This window comes from Phalangium opilio, unplaced genomic scaffold (assembly GCF_054372755.1).
Source record: "Phalangium opilio isolate 3A_F unplaced genomic scaffold, DU_Popi_V2 ptg000089l_1, whole genome shotgun sequence".
Taxonomy (NCBI): Eukaryota; Metazoa; Arthropoda; class Arachnida; order Opiliones; family Phalangiidae; genus Phalangium; species Phalangium opilio.
The window spans coordinates 3,672,007-3,692,163 of NW_028324194.1; the positions used below are offsets into that span (position 1 = coordinate 3,672,007).

A 20,157-nucleotide genomic window follows, 5' to 3' on the forward strand; every position below is an offset into this window, starting at 1 on the left:
GTCTCATCATAGTTGTTTAAAGTTTTATTGAGCAACACAAACAATTATTTTGAAACTTATACAAATATTGGCAAATTTAAATGTACCTCAATATACTTCAAGAGGCCCAAATAATTCGACACAGCCTTTATTTTAAAATGACGCAAGAATGATGTAAGTTTAAGTAACTATGAAAACCATGACATGAAAACAAAAAGACATAACAAAACCATCCTAACTTAAGGAATTTATCAACTGATTTTTTTATGGCAATAAACAATTTGACCGAACAGGGTCGACATTTTCACAAACGGAAATCTTGAAATGCATTACGCTTTAAATGCTCTACATATATCATAGTCATCCAACGGTGGTTGCGTTGGTCACATCATTTGAACTTTGCAACTCGGCATCATTCGATTCGGGTTCTGTTTTAACTTTAATGTAAGCGCTAATCAAATCGCTCGAGTTTTGAGATAATGGCACTGTTTCATATCGCTTCCACAATTGTGCACAAATTGGGTCGAGATCCGACGATGGTTCCGTTTTAATTTTAATAGCATCAATCGCTTCGTTTGAACTTTGTAAATATGACCCTATTTCGTCATCATTCAATTCTGGTTTCGGTTTGATTTGAATGTAGGCACTAATAAAATCGCTGGAGTTTTGTAAAAATGGCGATCCATCTTTATTCGACAACTGCGCACAGCCGGCATCGTAATCCGACTTGGGTTGCGTTTCAATTTGCTCAGCATCAATCGAACCGTTTGAACTTTGTAAAAATGGGTAAAGTGCCTTATCATCAATGATGGAATTCTTTTGGCTTTCAACAAGGAAGAATCGTTTTCCAATCTGACTAGGTGGGCTTTCAAAACGATTGTGCGTAGAATTTTGAATTTCTGTCGTAGGTGGGTTTTCTGTAGGATTTTCAAATTGTCTCTGGCATAGCACACAGTATGTACCAGGATATGATTTGATCAATCCACATTTTAAGCATGGTTTCTTTGAAGGTTTAATATTTTTTCTTGGTTTTGCTTTTCTACGGTTAACAGTAGGATTTGGAGGTTCTTTCATATGAGGGTTTTTAGTTGGATTTTCCAATTGTCTCTGGCATACCAAACAGTATATACCATGATTAGATTTAATCAATCCACATTTTTTGCATTGTTTTATAGCAGGTTTAACTTTTCTTCTATATTTCGGTTTTGGTCTGTGATCGATCAAAATGGGTATTTTTACCTTCTTCCTAGATGCCCGAGTGGATTTGTCGGGATTTAGGTTTTGCGATGCATTGTCAGGAGAAGCTGTACAATCATTTGTCATTGATGTTCTATGGACATTTTCGTCTTTTTCGTCGGCTTCATCAAATAATTTTGCAAGACGTTCCAATTCTTTTTTCAACGCATACCTTTTCTTCTCTCTAAGTTTTTGTCTTTTGCGATATTTCGGGTCTTTCCTTTTTTCGGCACATTTTAGCCTTTGAGCCTGTCTTTTACGTCTCAAATTTACGTTTGTTTTAGGGCGCTTTATCGATCTCTTCTTCTTACTAGTGGGAATTAACGGGGTTAAATCTTTACATTTCCCATCTTTCAGAGGGCGACCTTTCGGTCTGACCTCTTTGCATTCGCTACCCTCTGGTAATATTTCTTTGCGAGTGCGACCTTTCGCTCTGACCTCTTTGCATTCGCTACCCTCTGGTAATACATCTTTGCGAGGGCGACCTTTCGGTCTGACCTCTTTGCATACGCTAGCCTCTGGTAATACTTCTTTGCGAGGGCGACCTTTCGGTCCGATCCCTTTGAATTCGCTAGCCTTTGGTAATTCTTCTTTGCGATGGCGACCTCTCGGTCTGACCTCTTTGCATTTGCCCGCTTTTGATATGGTCTCTTTGCGAACGCCAGTCTCCTGTGGAAGCCCTTTGCATTCGTTTGGTTTTGGAATGTTGGCGCCATTTTCAAGTTGGACTTTACCAATCACGAAAGGTTCAGGTGCAGCCTGTATTTTTGATGCGTCTTCTTCCACAGTGGTCTGTTGAGGAGCTACGATTTCCGATGAAATACCGAGATCAGATGAGACACTTTGTATTACAAGTCCGACAGTATCGGTCTCAATAAAACGTTGACGTTTTAAATTGGACAACTCAAATGGTTGAGCGATTTCAAGTTCGCAACGAGACGGAGTTCTTCTCTTCATTTTTCGAGTTAATCTGCAAGGTCGCGTATCTGGCAAACATTTCTCGGTGATAGTTTTTGGTATTGTTCCTTTGCGAGGGCGACCCCTGCGGTTGACCCCTTCGCATTTCGTACCTTGTGGTATTGTTTCTTTGAGAGAGAAATCTCTCGGCTTGCCGTCTTTGCGAGGGCGACCCCGACGACTCGGCTTTCTTTCTTTGCGAGGGCGACCGCGACCTCTCGGCTTAATTTCTGGTATTGTTTCCTCCTCCATGCCACTTTTCTCTGGAACACCTTCGCATTCGCTTGCTTTTGGTATGGATACTTCGCTAGTGTCACTTTCCATTGCGCCAAGTGCGGGTGTATCTTGTTTAGAAGTCGCATTTTCCTTTGTAATACCGGGATCAGATGAGACACTTTGCATTACAATCCCGGGAGCATCGGCGTCAGTCAAACGTTTTTCTACTAACGGCATTTTGATAGTGTGCTTTTCGTGTTAAATGTTTTCTTTCGACGATTTCATATGAAGTTTTCCGAAACGTTTATAAGACCTGGTTGTTCTAATTTTCACACCACCCTTCGTCTAGCCTTCTCAACTTCGGTTGAGCTAGCCTTTCCGTATCTCGGGATCCTCGCGTTCACTTCTGGCACTAATAAATGAAAAGAGAATAAATTTTCTATCATAGTTTCAAGTAGGAGTAATAATCTAACGCTAGGACAGGAGATGCAGCTTCGCGGCAGAATAGACAACCAGTCTGGGAAATAGCACACTTCCTCTGGTCCAAAACGAGTTTATTAATTGCTTGGACTAGTTTTTTAATTCAAGAAGTGAGGGTTACTGGTCAGGACCAGTTTAATAATTGCAAATCTATAGGAGAACAAAGGCTGGGACCAGTCCGGAGACCAGTTAATTAATTCGGGGACTAAGGGGGTCACTGGTCCCAAGGACTAGTTTAAAAGTATCCTTATTTCCCACACTGTAGACAACATATTTTATATCTTTGTGCTTTTGCAGAACGCGTCGTCTGCTACTCATTCTGGAGTGAGATATTGAAGAAAAACTTGAAATATGTAAACTTCAAGCACAGACTCAAGCAGTGCAACCGTGTTAGGGGAAATACCTGTCGCATTCCCGAATGCAATAGCTACACATTTTCAAATAAAAATATAAGTTTTCATCGGTTTCCCAAAGAAGAACCCGTTAAAAACTGGATTTTTGGCATGGCGCGACCGATTTTTTTAACCGACGGTGGCGCGAGCAGCTTGCCTCGTGAAGCGCGTGGTCGCTCGGGACCAGTAACCCCCACTTCTTGAATTAAAAAACTAGTCCATGCAATTAATAAACTGGTTTTGGACCAGAGGAAGTGTGCTATTTCCCAGCCTGGTGGTCGGGTGTGCTATTTCCCAGCCTGGTGGTCGGGTGCGCTATGCCCATTGCTATGCCAGAAATTTTCTATCAAAGTTTCCCCTCTTCTCTCGTATCGGGGGGGGGGGGAACCACGTAGAGAGAAATTTATTGAAAGAGCCTGAAGATGAAGGATCAGATATTTAAGCCATTTTTTAACGATTTAGAGTCACTAAGAACAAAGGCTGGGACCACTCCGGAGACCAGTTTATTATTTAGGACACTAGGGGGGTCACTGGTCCTCGGGACCAATTTATTAATTGCAAATCTATAGGAGAACAAAGGCTGGGACCACTCCGGAGACCAGTTTATTATTTAGGACACTAGTGGGGGGGGGTCACTGGTCTCAAGGACTAGTTTAAAAATTATCCTTATTTCTAAGTCTGGACTGCTAAGTATAAATAATAACTAACAAAAACTAGAAACTAAAGTACAAAAATACGACAATGACGTTAAATCTTAGACAGAAGGCGGCCTTTTACTGCGCGAGTAAATTTGGTTTGATTGGCTGCTGCTAGAAATGAACTGACTCGAATGAACTGCTGTCGCACCTTTTACCCAGGATTCCTTTGGTTTTTTTCGGAAAGGCCTAACACTATCGCTAATGTACAGTAACATCAGTGGTAAAGTTATATTACATTCATTTAAGGTAGTTTTTTACTATTCACCATAGTTTGTGTTTTTTAACGTTTTATTGTTCTCCACATACATACAATTCGTTTCTAGTTCATATCAAGTTTTATACAAATATCTCGAAATACAAATATGTAATATACTTCAAAGGGTCCAAATAATTAGTGACAGCTATTTAAAACGTCCAAATAATTAGAGACAGCTTCTATTTTAAAGTAATGATGAAAGCTTTAAATTTGAAACACATGAAATGAAAACGAAGGAAATAACAGCACTTCAATAAATGGATAATAAATCATCTTGTGTTTTTTAGTGTATGGTTTGAACAAATAATCAGAGTTGGGCACTCCTCCTTAGATAGATTTTTTTTCCTATCAAACTATCATAGATGTCGAAACTATCAATTCTTCTGGCTATATTTTAGAGTGGAACTCCTTCTTAGATAGATTTTTTTCCTCTCAAACCATCATAGATGGCGGAACTATCAACTCTTCTGACTATATTTTAGACTGACATTGCTGGTTAGATAGATATTTTTCCTCTCAAACTATCATAGATAGCGAAACTATAAACTCTTCTGACTATATTTTAGACTGACACTGCTGGTTAGATAGATATTTTTCCTCTCAAACTATCATATTTGGCGAAACTATCAATTCTTCTAGCTATATTTTAGACTGGCATTATTTGTTAGATAGATTTTTTCCCTCTCAACAAATCATAGATGGTGAAACTATCAAATCTTCCTTCAATATGTTAGATTGGCTCTCATTGTTAGATAGATTTTTTGCCTATCAAATCAAATTGAAATCTTTAGGAACGACTAAATTAATCGATCATTTAATCTCCGGACTTTAAATTTGATTGTTTTCGATCAAACTGATTTGGTCTCTACCTAATTTTACTCTGTTTAATCGATTCCTGATATTTCCTGATTTTGTAGAATTTCGAATATTTTCATATATTCATATAATTTCCATAATCTCATTTCTCAAGTTTGACTTTTAACTGTCTATAGTTAGCTACTATCCAAACTTTTTCAAATTATTCGCCCTCGATTTAATCTAAACCATCTACTATAAACGGTTAACTAATAATAATTAAAGGCAAAAATTGCAATTAATAACTGTGGGTAATAAAAATCAGAAAATCTACACTTTAATTTATCTACTTCTACGTTTGGATGATTTCGTGGAATCGTTCTTCCTCCTCGAGAAGTCGTTCACATCAGTGACAGCACGGAGCTTCTATTTACAAGAAGCTCCGTCTTCACAGTTTGAACTGTTGAACCATCGTTTATTTTATTTTTATTTATTTGTTTGAGAGGGTTATAACGACCACCAAATACAGAATCTTCTTATAGAATAAACCTACACTTGCTAACGTTCAAATATATTAAAAACTTCGATATCATTCAAAAAACGACTTATCTTTCCAGAAATTTTCATAACTATCAAAATTGCCTATCAAAGATTAGCTCATAATTCTTTTAAAATGAAATCAGAAAACAGATGTCGCCAAATAAAATCACTCAAAAAATCAATATATTTCTCAAGGAATAATGCCTATCATTTTTTATGATTTCTAAAAGATGGGGTTAGTAGTCAGATCACGTTGAGAATCGATATTTTTCTCTAGAAGATTTCAACGAATCAATGAATCATATCAACTTCGAGTGCACTTTTTAAGCTATCAAACTCAATCGATCATTATAATTCAAATTTTTTCGAAAATAACTATCAAAATTGATACTTTGATTGGGGCAGATTTAGTTTTCTATCGTATCAAGTGGAAAAACTATCAAATGATATGATAGTGCCCATCTATGCAAATAATAAACAGTATTGGTACAAAATGCACTACTAATCTTAAACTCATTCGACGGTGGTTGCGTTGGTCGCATCATTTGATCTTTGCAACTTGGCATCATTCGATTCGGGTTCTGTTTTAACTTTGATGTAAGCACTAATCAAATCGTTCGAGTCTTGCGATAATGGCACTGTTTCATATCGCTTCCACAACTGTGCACAAATAGGGTCGTTTTCCGGCGGGGGTTCGGTTTTAATTTGAATAGCATCAATCGCTTCGTTTGAACATTGTAAATATGACGTACTCGCGTCATCATTCGATTCGGATTTAGTTTTTATTTGAATGTAGGGGCTAATCAAATCGCTGGAGTTTTGTAAAAATGGAGTTTCATTTATATTCGACAACTGCGCACAAGCTGCATAGTAATCTGACGCTGGTTGTGTATCAACTTGAAAAGCAATAATAGAATCGTTTGACTTTTGTAAATATGACGTACTCGCGTCATCATTCGATTCGGGTTTCGTTTTGATTTGAATGTAGGCACTAATCACACCGCTCGAGTTTTGTAAAAATGGCGATGCATCTTCATTCGACAACTGCGCACAACCTGCATCGTAATCTGACGCTGGTTGTGTATTAACTTGAATAGCATCAATAGAATCGTTTGAATTTGGTAAATATGACGTACTCGCGTCATCATTCGATTCGGGTTTCGTTTTGATTTGAATGTAGGCACTAATCAAATCGCTCGAGTTTTGTAAAAATGGCGTTTCATCAATATTCGATAACTGCGCACAACCTGCATCGTAATCTGACGCTGGTTGTGTGTTAACTTGAAAAGCAATAATCGAATCGTTTGAACCTTGTAAATATGGCGTACTCGCGTCATCATTCGATTCGGGTTTAGTTTTGATTTGAATGTAAGCACTAATCAAATCGCTGGAGTTATGTAAAAATGGCGTTTCATCAATATTCGACAACTGCGCAAAACCTGCATCGAAATCTAACGCTGGCTGTGTGTTAACTTGAAAAGCAATAATAGAATCGTTTGAATTTTGTAAAATTGCGTCGTCATCTGACGGTGCAAGCTGTTTCGCTACATCTTCAAGACCAATTCCACACTGATGCTCAGTAGACTTTTGAAGTACTGATACATTGGCCTGCAGGCTTTTCAACGGTAGTTCAGCTTCAATATTTGCAGGACCAATCCCACCGTTTTGTAAAAATATACTTTCTTCGCTAATATCTCGCTGTTCACCATGATTAGAGTGAACAACAGTTTCCGCAATTAGAGGATGGGGAACCATTGCAGAGTTTTGAAATCGAGTTAAAGGTATAGAATAGTCAAGAATATTCCCTGCAAAGTTGTTGATGATCATGGTGTTTTGAAATTGGCAAAGTGTATTTTCGATTTGAAATATGGAAGGGTTTTCAATGCAATCAGCAGATGAGTTTTGACTCCTAACAGTGAGTGATGGTTTTAAAATCTGATTAGGAAAGTTTTGAATTTGATCATTCTGAATTTGAATAACGATAGGGTTTTGAAGCCCATTTACGGTAGGATTTGGAAATTCTGTCACAGGAGGCGTTTGACTAGGAAATTGAAATTGTTCAACTAAAGAGTTTTGAAAATTTGCATTTGCTTTTTTGTGATCGTCTATGCATTTTATTTTTACGCTTTTCCTTGAGTTGAGAGGTTTCGGCGTGGCCTCCTTGGACGCGCGAAGTTCTAGCGTGGCCTTTTCGGCATTTAGATTTTGCGTTGCATTGTTACTATCATTTGTGTTTGCTTTTATGTGAACATTTGCGGCCTTTTCATCAGCTTCATCGAGCATTATTGCAATACGTTTCATTTCCTTAGTAAATTGAAGCCTTGCCCTTGCTTTAAGTGCCTCTCGCTCGCAAAATTCCCAGTTTGCGGCCCTTTTTATTCTGTATTTAAGCCTTCCAGCAAGTTTTTTGCCCCTTAAATTTGAGTTTACACGACCGTTTTTTAGCCTTCTCCCCTTCTTTCTAGCGTCAATTAGCCACGTGCCGATTTTGCCTTTTTCAGCTTTTCCTTTTGTGACATTCCTAGGGGAAACTCGTTTAGTGACCTTTTTGCTTTCTTTAGCTTTTGGAATGGTTTCATTGCTAGGGCAACCTCGTCGGGTGACCTTCTTGCTTTCGCTACCTTTTTGTGCTGTTTCTTTGCGAGGTCGACCTCTCGGCCTAACCTCTTTGCATTTCCCAGCTTTTGGTGCCTTTTCTTTACGAGGTCGACCTTTCGTCTTGACCTCTTTGCATTGGCCCGCTTCTGGTACGGGTTCTTTGCTAGTGCCACTTTCGACTGCAAATGCTTCGGGAGTAGTAGGTTTAGAAGCCTTTGTATTTGCGGTGCCCTCTTCAGGAGTTAAAGTTTCCACAGTGGTCTGTTGAGGAGTTATATTAACGGAATCAGATGAGACACTTTGCATTTCTCTTCGGCGAGCAGTGTCGTTAATAACCTCTTTCAAAGCGGCAATTAAACGTTGACGTTTTAATTTGGTTATCTCCCTTTGTTGATCGTTTTCAAATTCGCAACAACACGGAGCTCTTCTCTTCGTTCCTCGCAACAGTGTGCGAGGTTGCTGTTTGACCTTTCCGTGATTTAGGTTCGTCGTTGTATCGCCACAGGAAGGTGTACAATCATTTGTGGTTAAAGTTCTCCGACGCTTATGGTTTTTTTCGTCAGCTTCATGAATTAATTTTGTGAGACGTTCTATTTCTTTTTCAAACAATTTAATTTTCATTGATTCAAGTTCTTCTCGTTCGCGATTTTCCGCGTCTATCCTTATTTTATCCATTTTTGGAACAATTTTTCTGTGTGACCTATGGGCGTCGGGCAAAGGTTTTTCTATTTCGTGCTATTGATACGCATTCTTCGACGCTTTCATATCAAATAATAATTGGCGGAGAAAAGGCTCTTCATATTGCGTTAAGATTGAGCCAACCTTTCCGTATCTCGGGCTCTTCGCGTTCGCACATCGGCCACTGGTAAATTAAATTAAATGAAGTCTTTTAATCAATTTGCTTAAAGGGATATCTGAATGACGTAAATAGTTCTGACAAAAAAGAATTAAGTTCATGGCAGGGTTCGGACGAAATTTTTCAATTGAAAATCCCTGACTCTTTCAGCTTATCCCTGACCAAAATTTGCCAATATCACTGACCATTATAAGGTGTTCATCACACCTAGGCCTTATTTAGCATTTCTCGAATCATGGTTTGATTTACTAAAACGAAATCCCTGACTTTTTAGGACAAAACATTAAATCCCTATCTTATTCAGGTTCCGTACGAACTCTGCCATGGAGTCACGAAATATTGGAATATGGCTCGAACCTTCTTGAATTGTGACAAAGGGCAGATTATATTGAAAACTACTGGCTGGTCATTTAAAGGGACGCCAAAGAAGGCAGCCGAAGGTGGGAAAAAAGTATTTGAAATATGTAACATTCACCACGGGTCTCCAAGATCTGAAGACTCCGCACGGAGCGGGACTGGACACAGTCCTTGTTTTCGCGAGACTGTAGCGCCAAGTGCTAGTTTTCATAATAAAACGAACTAAGTTTCATTGAACCACATTCTCTCCTCGGTCACGTGCCTCTGACGTGTTTCAAAGAATATTTACCCACCAGCCTCTGCCTTCTTTCGAGTCACTTAAACCATCAGTCCATTAACATTAAGATTATTGGAAAATATCTATACTCAGGAGTCAGAACAGAACTTGCAACGGTTTAGGCCTACCATTGCAGACGACAGTGCACGGAAGCTTCACATTTTAAACCTTTGGTTTATGCTCAGTCCACTGCCGTCGCGTAACTACCTTAAGCAGTCTGGGAAATAAGGATATTTTTTAAACTAGTCCTTAGGACCAGTGACCCCCCTAGTCCCCGAAATAATTCACTGGTCTCCGGACTGGTCCCAGCCTTTGTTCTCCTATAGATTTGCAATTAATAAACTGGTCCTGAGGACCAGTAACCCCCACTTTTTGAATTAAAAAACTAGTCCAAGCAATTAATAAACTGGTTTTGGACCAGAGGAAGTGTGCTATTTCCCAGACTGACCTTAAGTTCTTAACCCCAAACATCTAGATATTTCCTGTTGCCACCCTTCCCCCTTTACGGAAGAGAGTTAGCATCCTATTGGAAATGAATAAAAGAGAAATTTTATATTGTCAAGAGGAGATTCGCATTCACACACGGGTAGAATGTAGTCGTCCCCATTTTTGCTGAACCGCGTGGTTCAGACTCAATTCCTTTATAATTTATGTTTTGTTAATAAAAGTCAAAGAGTATTTGATCTATCATTATGTCTGCTAATTTAACAAGTTAACAGTTAGTCTTCAACCAAGGACCTCAGATAGCGGCACAGCCAAGAAAGAACCTGGGTAATGTTTTTAACACTTAGCGTTGTGAAATTGTGACTACGGTCCTCCTTTATAAGGATTAACTGAACGCCTTGTACACGGACTTCAATTCCGTTACAAACTAAACAGCTTGAAGTACGATAGTGCGATTAGGCACTATGCGTTGAAAAACCCCGACGAAGGAAACGGCGATGGCTTAGTAAAAGATTATTGAAAAAAATAATATGCAATAAAAACCTTCTATTAGGCATTTTTTATCTCCGAGTGACGATGACGTCACGGAGAGGTATTAAAGTAGACGTGTCTGTGAGTCTGTCACCGTGTTCGCAGTTGGCAAATCTGAGCAAAGTGTTCGCAGTTCACAGAAAGCATTATTGGCTTCTACTCCATTATCATCGTTAAGGTTAAAATGTACGCGGCGATCGACTAGGGTTACGAGAAACGTCTAGCCTCTCAATGGCAGGGCTTCCGCTAAAGGTTCATGCAATTGCGGTTTTTCTTATCATTTACTGTGAATCAATCGCCTTATATACCCTAAATTTCCTAAAATTATTAAAGAGGCATACGCTTGAATTGAAACGTCAACAATAACTTTGTTTAAAATGATTTTAGGAATAACTTTTCTTAAAACGACTTAACTAGAATTAAGGTAAATTACTGACAATAAAAACAATTAATACCAATTATATTTATTTAAATAAGAAAAACCACTTAATTGGGTAGATAGCCCTCGTCTGGACTCGGAGAGCTTTATTTTCTTTTCCCAACTTGTTTGGAGTACAACAGTATGAATAAAGGTGAAGGTATAAAATCGAATGAAATGACAAAGCTATTTATTTTATTAAATTACAAGTAAACATGACATTTACATTATGAAACGAATTTTATTTGTCAAAGTCAAATATCTCCCCAAAGATGGTGGCCTCCCTCCTGCGCGTTTGCTTCTATGGAAGAATTAATGGAATTATCTTTCCAAGTTTTAATCTCTTCCCCAATCCACTATAAATCAAACAACTCCACAGGGATCCCGAAAAATGCATTATTCTTAAAGCAAAGCGCGGGTTCAGTGGATCCCCTACAAGTTGACATTCCTCCTGAACTCCGGGTTTATCTTGGCAAAGGCTAGTGAGCCGGATTTATAAGGTACCCCACAAATTCTTCCCACCTTCGCCAAGTCAAAACTGGAGTTCGTAAGGACAGTCAACTTGTAGGGGATCCACGTGACCCACACTTTGCTGCTTTAAAGTGTTTAACACCCCACTACCTCAAACGAGAAACTGTGTTAAAGGGACTGCAAAGAAGGCATGGGCGGGTGGGTAAGAATTATTTGAAATACGTCAGAGGCACGTGACCGAGGAGGGCGTGGGTGGTTCAAAGAAGCTTAGTTCGTTTTACTTCGAAAACTACCACTTCATGATTGGAATTGGCGCTGCAATCTCGCGAAAAACAAGGACTAGATGTTAGCTAGTTCCACTCCATGAGGAGTCTTTGTATCTTGGCATCACGTGGTGCCTGTGACGTATTTCAAATAATTTTAACCCACCCGCCGATGCCTTCATTGCAGTCCCTTTAAAAATGGAGAATATCACGTAGGACGACATTCGCGTAAGGATCAGACAGGCACCAACGAAAGATGGTTGTTTGTTTGTTTGTTTGCCTACATTACAGATTTGCACAACTCAAGACACATTTGGATCTGTCGTAACTTCGGAATCGAATAATTCTAAGTCTTCTTCGTTGTCACTGTAAATCATATTGAGCCATTCTTTTTCCGGTTCAATTTCATCCGGTTCCTTATAATTTATATTTGGCTTAGTTCTTAGGTTATTTCTTACGGCGTAATCGTATCTACAAACTCGGCTACGCAAAGCTAGTGGTGGTCTACCATGTCGCTTATTAATAGAGCGAAATTTAACATTTTTCTTGAAAATTTCTTTGGCAGCTTCACCATCGTACAGTCCATCATCGTCAAACTCCAGTTCATAACAGAGTTTTTGAGTGTGTGGAGTTTTCCGTTTACCATGCTTTGAGGGTTTATTCCCTTCAGGTTTCGCGGGATTTACTTTGTCCGCCGGGTTATTCTCAACAAGTACTTCTTGATTCTCAATATTTATTTCGTCACCTTGATTTTCCGAGTTATTCTCAACTAGCATATACACTTTGTCACTTATTCCAAATGATGTAAGTGGTGTTTCAGTTTCGCATCCATCTTGGGTTGATGATCCGGCATCATGTTGAAAATCCTGTTTTCAAAATACGCGTAAAAATTTCGTGTTGAAAGAATAATGCGAGTAACAAAAATTAATATTTAATTTTCATTTTAAACGAAAAGTTCAGGTAACATAACAGGTTATACCTTAAAAGAACGGACTTTTTCTGAGTATGAAAGGAATCAAATATTAAAATCCAATAAATGATCTCTTATTACAAAATAATTAGCATTTAATTAGCCTTTAAATAGTGGACTACCGCGGCACACGCCATTGGTTTCGTGGCGTCTGCTAAATCGAACCTCTTATACTTACCCTTAACCTCTCTCAGCCTGTGAGAACTGAGAATTCAACCAATCCCTTTAGGGGTAAATTATGTGGTTCGACTTAGCAGACGCCACTAAAACCAGTGGCTGATGGCGCAGTAGTCCATGTTTTAAAGACTAATTAAAAGCTAATTATTGGTTTAGTGGCGTCTGCTAAATCGAACCTCTTACGCACCTGATCAAGTGGGCTATGATGCCCTACCTTACCCTTCTCAGCCTGTGAGAATTCAACCAATCCCTTTCGGGGTAAGTGGTTCGATTTAGCAGACGCCACTAAAACCAGTGGCGGATGGCGCAGTAGTCCATGTTTTAAAGACTAATTAAAAGCTAATTATTGGTTTAGTGGCGTCTGCTAAATCGAACCTCTTAGGCACCTGATCAAGTGAGCTACGCCCTACCTTACTCTTACTTACCTCTCTCAGCCTGTGAGAATTCAACCAATCCCTTTCGGGGTAAGTGATTCGATTTAGCAGACGCTACTAAACCAATGGCGGATGGCGCATTAGCCCTCGTTTTTAAGACTAATTAAAAGCTAATTACTTTGTAATAAGAGACCATTTAATTATATTTTTAATTTAACATTTAGAAAAAGCCCGCTCTTTTAAAGTATAATGTTATGTTACAATAACTTTTCTTTTAAAATCCCCTAAGAAAGAGAGGACGTACTTACCTCGCTATCTGACAGGGGTTCCATTTTAATATTAAGTCCAATTCCATTGCTTGATTTTTGAAACACGGAATTTGTATTTAAATCGTCATTGGATGGTGGTTCTGTTTTAATTTTAACACCAACACCATTATTGCAAATCGGTAAAACCGGCGCACTTTCTTCGTCAATATCTGGTATAATGGAAATATTTTCGTTTACACCATATTGATCACCAGACTGCAAGCTGTGTTCATTATCAGAACTATTGCAAGATTTATCTGTTCTAACGGGCGGAGGTCTTGAACACTCCGTATTAACGAGAGGTTTCATCGAACATTGTTCATTTGCAAAAACGGGCGGAGGCCTTGCACACTCCGTACTAACGAGAGGTTTCACCGAACATTGTTCATTTGCAAAAACGGCCGGAATTGATGAATTTTTCACTTCACTTGGGAAAGTACTAATAGTAAAGTTTGGCGTATATTCAATTCCTTTTTGCAAATTCCCAAACGACGCGTTAGAAATGAGGGCACTTTGAAATGGATAGTTTTGAACTTGGACAATACTTCTCGGAGGTTGAATAGGACTAACAGGCGAAAAATTTTGCAATTTAACAAAGTGCGCGAATATTGTGTTTTGACAATTTAGCCGTGTAGGATTCATTTCGGGGGGTTTACTACTGTGTTGTTCTGGTTTCATATTGTCACCCGAGTTTAGACTGAAACTTTTTTGCGAACATGTTGAGGGTGAGTCGGATTGTTTAGTACATTGTTCATCTTCATTTTTGGATGATTTTATCTGGAAGTTTTTCTTAAATTTTGTTCTGCCATATGTCCTTAACACTTTACTCGTAAACTGCGCAGTATTTTCAGGCTCAGTGATACTAATATCCGTAATATTTACGGAAACACTTGGTTTCGTCATATTCGCTGCTTCGGGCTCAGTTATAGCTACTGATTTATTTTCGTTTAATTTTGGTTCTTCGGGTTCCAATTTGATCTTATACGGTCGCAAGCTGAACTTAACTTCCTCTTCATTTCTTTCAACGGGTTTTTCATTCCATAGTTCTTTTACTTCGTCATTTTGACGATCATAATTATCAGGGAGCTTTTTTGATAAGATTTTACGACGGGATTCTGTTTCCGATATTTGACTCTCCGTGGAATCAAAGTTGTGTATGTATTCGTGCATCTTAAGCGTAATTTTTTTGTTTGACCTAAAATCGCATAGCGAGCATTTGTAAGGCAATTTTGTGGATTTCGCTGCGGGATCAAATTCGAGTTTCGTTTCAACAACTTCGTCTTTGATGTCGTCATTGTGTACTGTAGTTCTTGCATACGATAGCTTATGTTCCTTAGTTGTTATTGGACTCGCTACATCGTGACTTGAACCAGGGTTTTCGAGTTTTATCACAGTATCGGGTGGCAACGTATCAGTTGCAGACGCAACATCGTCAAAATCATTGTCTATTAATTCAGTTTTGATACGTATTGCCGGATCGAACATTATCAAAGGCCTAGAGAAAAAAATTTAACATTTCAAAACACCAGAAAACAGATTTGGATATAACAAACTATGACTTGCTTGTTATTGGAGGTGCTCTTTGTTCAAATGTGGAATTCACATATCACGTGATCACGCCAATGAATGAATTGCGAAATTAATCTAAGGGAACTGAGAACTAACAAGTCCCTTACAAAAAAGTTTAAGGAATTTAGGTAACTTTCTGGTAACAAACAGGTAACAATTAGGTAACCGTGGATTTTTATAGAAACTTTTAGGTAATTGAAGTCAACACAAATTGTTACCCATTTTTCGGGTAACTATGAGATAACAAACAGGAAACCAAATGTTACTATGGGTAAAAGAGAGCCACTTTTAGGCAACAACTTGTTGACCTTCATACCGAAGGTCGAAATGAGGAAACTATTAAGTCACAATATGTTTTGTAATTTTCATGGGCCGAAAACAGCAAACTACTTTTCATTGGTCAAAAACCGAAAACTCTGTGGTCACAATTTGTTTACTTAATTGATTTTAAAAACTATCACTAAACTTTTGAGCTAGCTGACTCGTCTACTTTTTGAGGGAACCGAAAGACAAAATCAAGATTAAACATCTTATTTAATTAAAAATTGCCGAACCCTTTCACCTAACATGCAAACTAACGCATTGCACCGTGTTCTAGGGCTTATTACGCAGACGAGGTATCAAAACCTAAGGCTAATTACGCAGACGAGGTAGGCCTAGTTACCCGAAAGATAACTAGTGCGTAACATCTTGAAAACAAGTTTTAAACAAATGTTACCTAATAGGCAACGTGTGGGTAACTCTCATTTAAAAAGTTCGGTAACTTTCAGTCAACATGGCGAAAAAAATGTTAGCTAACGGTTCGTCATTTTGTTATTTGTGACCTAAATTTTTGTAAGGGGTATAAGTGACTTTTCCATGGAATTTAAATGACGCGTGGTCAGAGAAGCGGATAATACAGGGTGGTAGGAACGAAGTAAAGTGGGTAGTTCCGTGGACCATTTTGAGCCGAAAAAGTGCTACGAAATTTTGCCCTAAGAGTCGCGGTTTTTCAGTTGTGATTGGAGTGTTTAATCAGGGTTTATACAACTTTTGGAAGACAAATTTCCCTGAGATATCCAGGATTTTCCCTACATACTCCCCTGATTTTCCAGGTTTTTCCCGTATGGAGTATCCTATTGAGCAAATGTTAACGAAGAACCGGGGGGTGGGGCAAATATGACTATTACATAATCAAAGGACATCCCCGTATCTCTAATATAACCAGAGTTATGAGCCTCCAAAGTAAAGAGAGCTTTCAGATTAGATAGTAGTACGTCACACCCTCCCAAGTCTTACCGCTGTTCAGGTGGCCATATTGGGTGGTCTCAGCTTCATTCCTGCTTTAAACCCACCAATATGGCAGCGTAAATTATGTCACGAGACTCAACTCCTCCTCCAACTGAAAGCTCTCAATAGTTTAATGTTAATCCTATGGAGGGTATGTTTATGAACATTTTGCATAATTACTCGGCCCGTGATTGACGCAAATTTCCCTGATTTTCCTAAATTTTACTAAAAATTCGAAATTTCCCTGGGGTTTTTGTCAACTATTTATTTCCCGGATTTTTCTAGGTTTTCCCATTTTTTATGAACCCCTTAAATTTAAGCTAGACATGCTACTTAAAGGAAAATGTTACATTTGGAATGGCACGCGTTTAAAATGAAATGTACCGAAAAATTGCCGCGCGCCATTTTGACTTTTACTCTAAGCGAGCACCAATTCTTCTGTTGATTTTATTTCAAACGGCCGCAATTCAATACCTTACACTTAAATTAATTAGCATTATCTTTCATTAAAAATATTAGCCACATCGTATGATGTACATAATACTTAATATTTTTCCGTTTGTTCATTTCTTAAAGTGAGAGGATTATGGTAGTAAGTAAGGTTAAGCATTAAAGCAGTAACGTTAAAGAAAATGTTTAGGTAACATAACATTATACCATGGATAAAGAATGCGCGTGAGGAAAATGTTTTTCACTCTACAGGATAGGCAACTCCCTATCTCGGGCGACAGCTTATTCTGTATATACTCTGTTACAACATCGGTTGTCAGCACGCGCAAAGCTAGGTGTCTATGTAACCTAGCTTTGTACGTGCTGTCAAGAGACAAAAAACTTCAGGATATTTTAAACGATTTTAAATCCTGAAGATCCTGAAGTTTTTTGTCTCTTGTCAGCACGCGCAAGGCTAGATTACATAGAGACCTAGTTTTGCGCGTGCTGACAACCGATGTTGTAACAGAGTATATACAGAATAAGCTGTCGTTCGAGATAGGGAGTTGCCGATCCTATAGCGTGAAAACAAATTTCCGCACGCGCATTCTTTATCCATGATTATACCTTAAAAGAACGGCTTTTTTTTAAATATAAAAGGAAAAATATTAAAAAGAAATGATTTCTTATAACAAAATAATTAGCATTTAATTAGTCATAAAAATAGTCAAGGACTACTGCGTCATTGCTTTAGTGGCGTCTGCCAAATCGAACCACTTACAACTAAAGTGATTGGTTGAATTCTCACAGGCAGGGCCGGAAATAAGCACAGGACACTGTACATTGTCCAATAAAATTTTAAAATGTCCCATAATTGTTTTAAGAACTAAGGGGGTCACTGGACGGTTGACCAGTAAGTTTCTCCGAAGTTTTGATAGTTTGACTATGAAGACGCGACACAATTTTTGCTCAGTCCAGTGGACAATGTCCTATAAATTTTTCAGTCAAACAGGGGGTCACTGGACATATGTCCTATAAGAATTTTCTCTTATTTCCGGCCCGCCCATTCGATCACGCGCGTAAGAGGTTTTATTTAGCAAACGCCACTATACCAATGGCGTATGGCGCAGTTGTCCTCGTTTTTAAGACTAATTAAATGCAAATTATAATTATTTAGTAGTAAGAGTTCATTTATTTTTTGTATATTTTTCCTTTTATATTTAGAGAAAAAGCCGATCTTTTAAGGTATAATTTTATGATAGCCGTACTTTTCCTTTAACATGGGTGCATAGAACAACTTTCAATTTTTATTGTCTTTCAATATCACGGGTCTAAAAAGATATTACTCGATCGTTTTAAAAGAAGAATGAAGCCCAAGAACAAGATACTTTTAACTAATAACCAGTAAAAAACAAATTTAGTTAACTATCTCAGCCTCTAACCAATCAGAAATCATGTAGAGAAACAAGTAGACCTACAGTTTACTGGACACATTTTAAATTGAATTTGTGTTACCCCGCAGCAACTAAAACATTTTGTTGTGAAAGTTTTGAAAACAATAAAAACAAAACGAAATTTTTTTCAAAACTTTTACTACAAAATATTAGTTAAAACCAGTAATTGTACAGCCAAGACCAAGCCTCTTATATGAAACAACCCCATAGACCATTGTTTTAACAGGAACAATATATTTACTTATTCACTCTTGCAGTCAAAACTTCAATAACTCCATTTACGAATTTGCAGCGAGTGTCACTGACTGTCAACTGTGCAATACCGTAATTGTGTACATAGCCCCCTCGATCACGCGCATCACGACCCAAGCTGCTCGCGCTACGTAGCGTCCGCGAACGCGAGCGCGGATCGAGTGGGCTATGTTGTGTACAAGCTTAATTGTCACTGCCTGACTTCAGCGTGGGAAATAAGGCGGTGGCACAGGGCAAATGACCAGTTTAAAAATTGCCTGGTCCAGTTTAAAAAATAAATCGGAGGGGGTCAGTGGTCCACGAGACCACTAAGAAAATTCAAGGGAAACCAGAGTCCAGACATTAACTCGACTATTTTAATTATCCACTTCTTAAGTTTAGCAGACGACGCGCACTAGTCAATGGTCATGGACCAGTTTATTTATTCCAGGCCAGGGGGGGGGGGTCGCTGGCCCAATGTTCAGTTTTAAAAAAAATCCTTATTTCCCACCCTGCTGCCTGTTGTCATTTCTCATTGTCAGCCACCACCATGGAGCAATATTATGAGAAAACTTCATGAGGAATGCATAGAATGCTACACCATCAGCGGGAAAATATTATAAGGTGAAGCATAGCCCACTCGATCTTGCGCTTCATCCATAAAATCTAGTCCTCAATAGGGAGTTCCAAAGTTCGCTGGCTCAATGTTCAGATTTAAAAAAACTCCTTATTTCCCACCCTGTTCCAAACTTAACCGCATTCGGCAATTTCAAAGGAATATAGACACCGCGATAATTATAAATAACCAGAATTAATATTTAAGGTCATTATAGTGATACCTAATGAATATTTCTACGAGTTTTATTATTTTAAGGGAGCTAAGTGGTCTCCTTGGATTTAGCACTATTTTTACACTCCATAGTAGCTATTTCGTCGTCAGCAGTACGGTTATTGAATCGCGATTACAGTTTGAATATCAATAAACGAAACCAAAAGCCTAGGCTTAAAATAATATTCTTTATGGCGTTAATAAATCGTATTTTAAAACAACGAGCACTTTCAATGTGGTTATTTCAAAAGTAGTAAGAGTTTGTTTACCCGCAAAATATAATTAAAAATCGCCTTACTTTTCAAGCGAAGTGATCCTTATTGAAGATTAAGACCATCTACGAGGGCACAATTCATTTACCATTAAGCATTTACCGACGTAACCGTCTTAGCGTCGTCTCGTCAATTCAGAGAAAAACATTTGCTAGAAAAAAACCATACTTCATAACCGGAAGTAGGACCAAACCAACGAAACAGAAAATGCTATAATCTGTTTTAAGACTAAACTAAACACTTATTGATTTATGCTAGGTGTGGCATAGACATGTAAATGTCGCGCGGCTTATACACGTAAATCATATTCTTTGAACACGGGCTGGTGCCTGGTATAGATCGAGCAGCCTCAGGGTGGGAAATAAGAATATTTTTTAAAACTGGATATTGGACCAGCGACCCCCCCTGGTCTGGAGTAAATAAACTGGTCCATGACCAGAGCGCGTCGTCTGCTAAACTAAAGAAGTGGATTATTAAAATAGCTGAGATAATTTCTGGACTCTGGCTACCC

At 38.4% G+C, this 20,157-nt stretch overlaps 3 protein-coding genes across 6 annotated transcripts; all 3 read right to left on the reverse strand.

Annotated features, from left to right (window-relative positions):
• Window positions 1-6: 6 nt before the first annotated feature.
• LOC149647049 (uncharacterized) lies at window positions 7-3,556 on the reverse strand. Its single transcript, XM_089849928.1, has 2 exons — window positions 3,272-3,556; window positions 7-2,800 (listed from the first exon to the last, which is right to left on the reverse strand). The coding sequence occupies exon 2, from the start codon at window positions 2,623-2,625 to the stop codon at window positions 340-342; it is 2,286 nt and encodes a 761-aa protein (XP_089706054.1). The 5' UTR covers window positions 2,626-2,800; window positions 3,272-3,556; the 3' UTR covers window positions 7-339.
• Window positions 3,557-6,022: 2,466 nt separating this feature from the next.
• LOC149647050 (uncharacterized) lies at window positions 6,023-19,647 on the reverse strand. Of its 2 annotated transcripts, none has more exons than XM_089849920.1 (2): window positions 18,556-19,647; window positions 6,023-9,009 (listed from the first exon to the last, which is right to left on the reverse strand). In XM_089849920.1, the coding sequence occupies exon 2, from the start codon at window positions 8,820-8,822 to the stop codon at window positions 6,063-6,065; it is 2,760 nt and encodes a 919-aa protein (XP_089706046.1). In that variant the 5' UTR covers window positions 8,823-9,009; window positions 18,556-19,647; the 3' UTR covers window positions 6,023-6,062. The 2 variants fall into 2 exon arrangements, with proteins under 2 accessions (XP_089706046.1, XP_089706047.1); XM_089849921.1 differs by having other exon boundaries at window positions 18,475-19,647.
• CtIP (CTBP-interacting protein) lies at window positions 11,204-19,889 on the reverse strand. 3 transcript variants are annotated; one of them, XM_089849931.1, is made up of 4 exons: window positions 19,673-19,889; window positions 13,962-15,088; window positions 13,594-13,895; window positions 11,204-12,630 (listed from the first exon to the last, which is right to left on the reverse strand). In XM_089849931.1, the coding sequence occupies exons 2-4, from the start codon at window positions 15,076-15,078 to the stop codon at window positions 12,067-12,069; spliced, it is 1,983 nt and encodes a 660-aa protein (XP_089706057.1). In that variant the 5' UTR covers window positions 15,079-15,088; window positions 19,673-19,889; the 3' UTR covers window positions 11,204-12,066. The 3 variants fall into 3 exon arrangements, with proteins under 3 accessions (XP_089706057.1, XP_089706056.1, XP_089706055.1); XM_089849930.1 differs by adding an exon at window positions 15,157-15,246 and having other exon boundaries at window positions 13,594-15,088; XM_089849929.1 differs by having other exon boundaries at window positions 13,594-15,088; window positions 19,673-19,888.
• Between the last annotated feature and the right edge of the window lie 268 nt (window positions 19,890-20,157).

What these genes read in the sequence shown, in the direction of transcription:
- LOC149647049 (XM_089849928.1), bottom strand. Translation starts at nt 2,625, where the DNA reads ATGCCGTTAGTAGAAAAACGTTTGACTGACGCCGATGCTCCCGGGATT.
- LOC149647050 (XM_089849920.1), bottom strand. Translation starts at nt 8,822, where the DNA reads ATGGATAAAATAAGGATAGACGCGGAAAATCGCGAACGAGAAGAACTT.
- CtIP (XM_089849930.1), bottom strand. Translation starts at nt 15,078, where the DNA reads ATGTTCGATCCGGCAATACGTATCAAAACTGAATTAATAGACAATGAT. An exon ending in AACCCCTGTCAGATAGCGAG is followed by an intron (nt 12,631 to 13,593) that starts GTAAGTACGTCC and finishes TTTTGAAAACAG; the next exon opens with GATTTTCAACATGATGCCGG.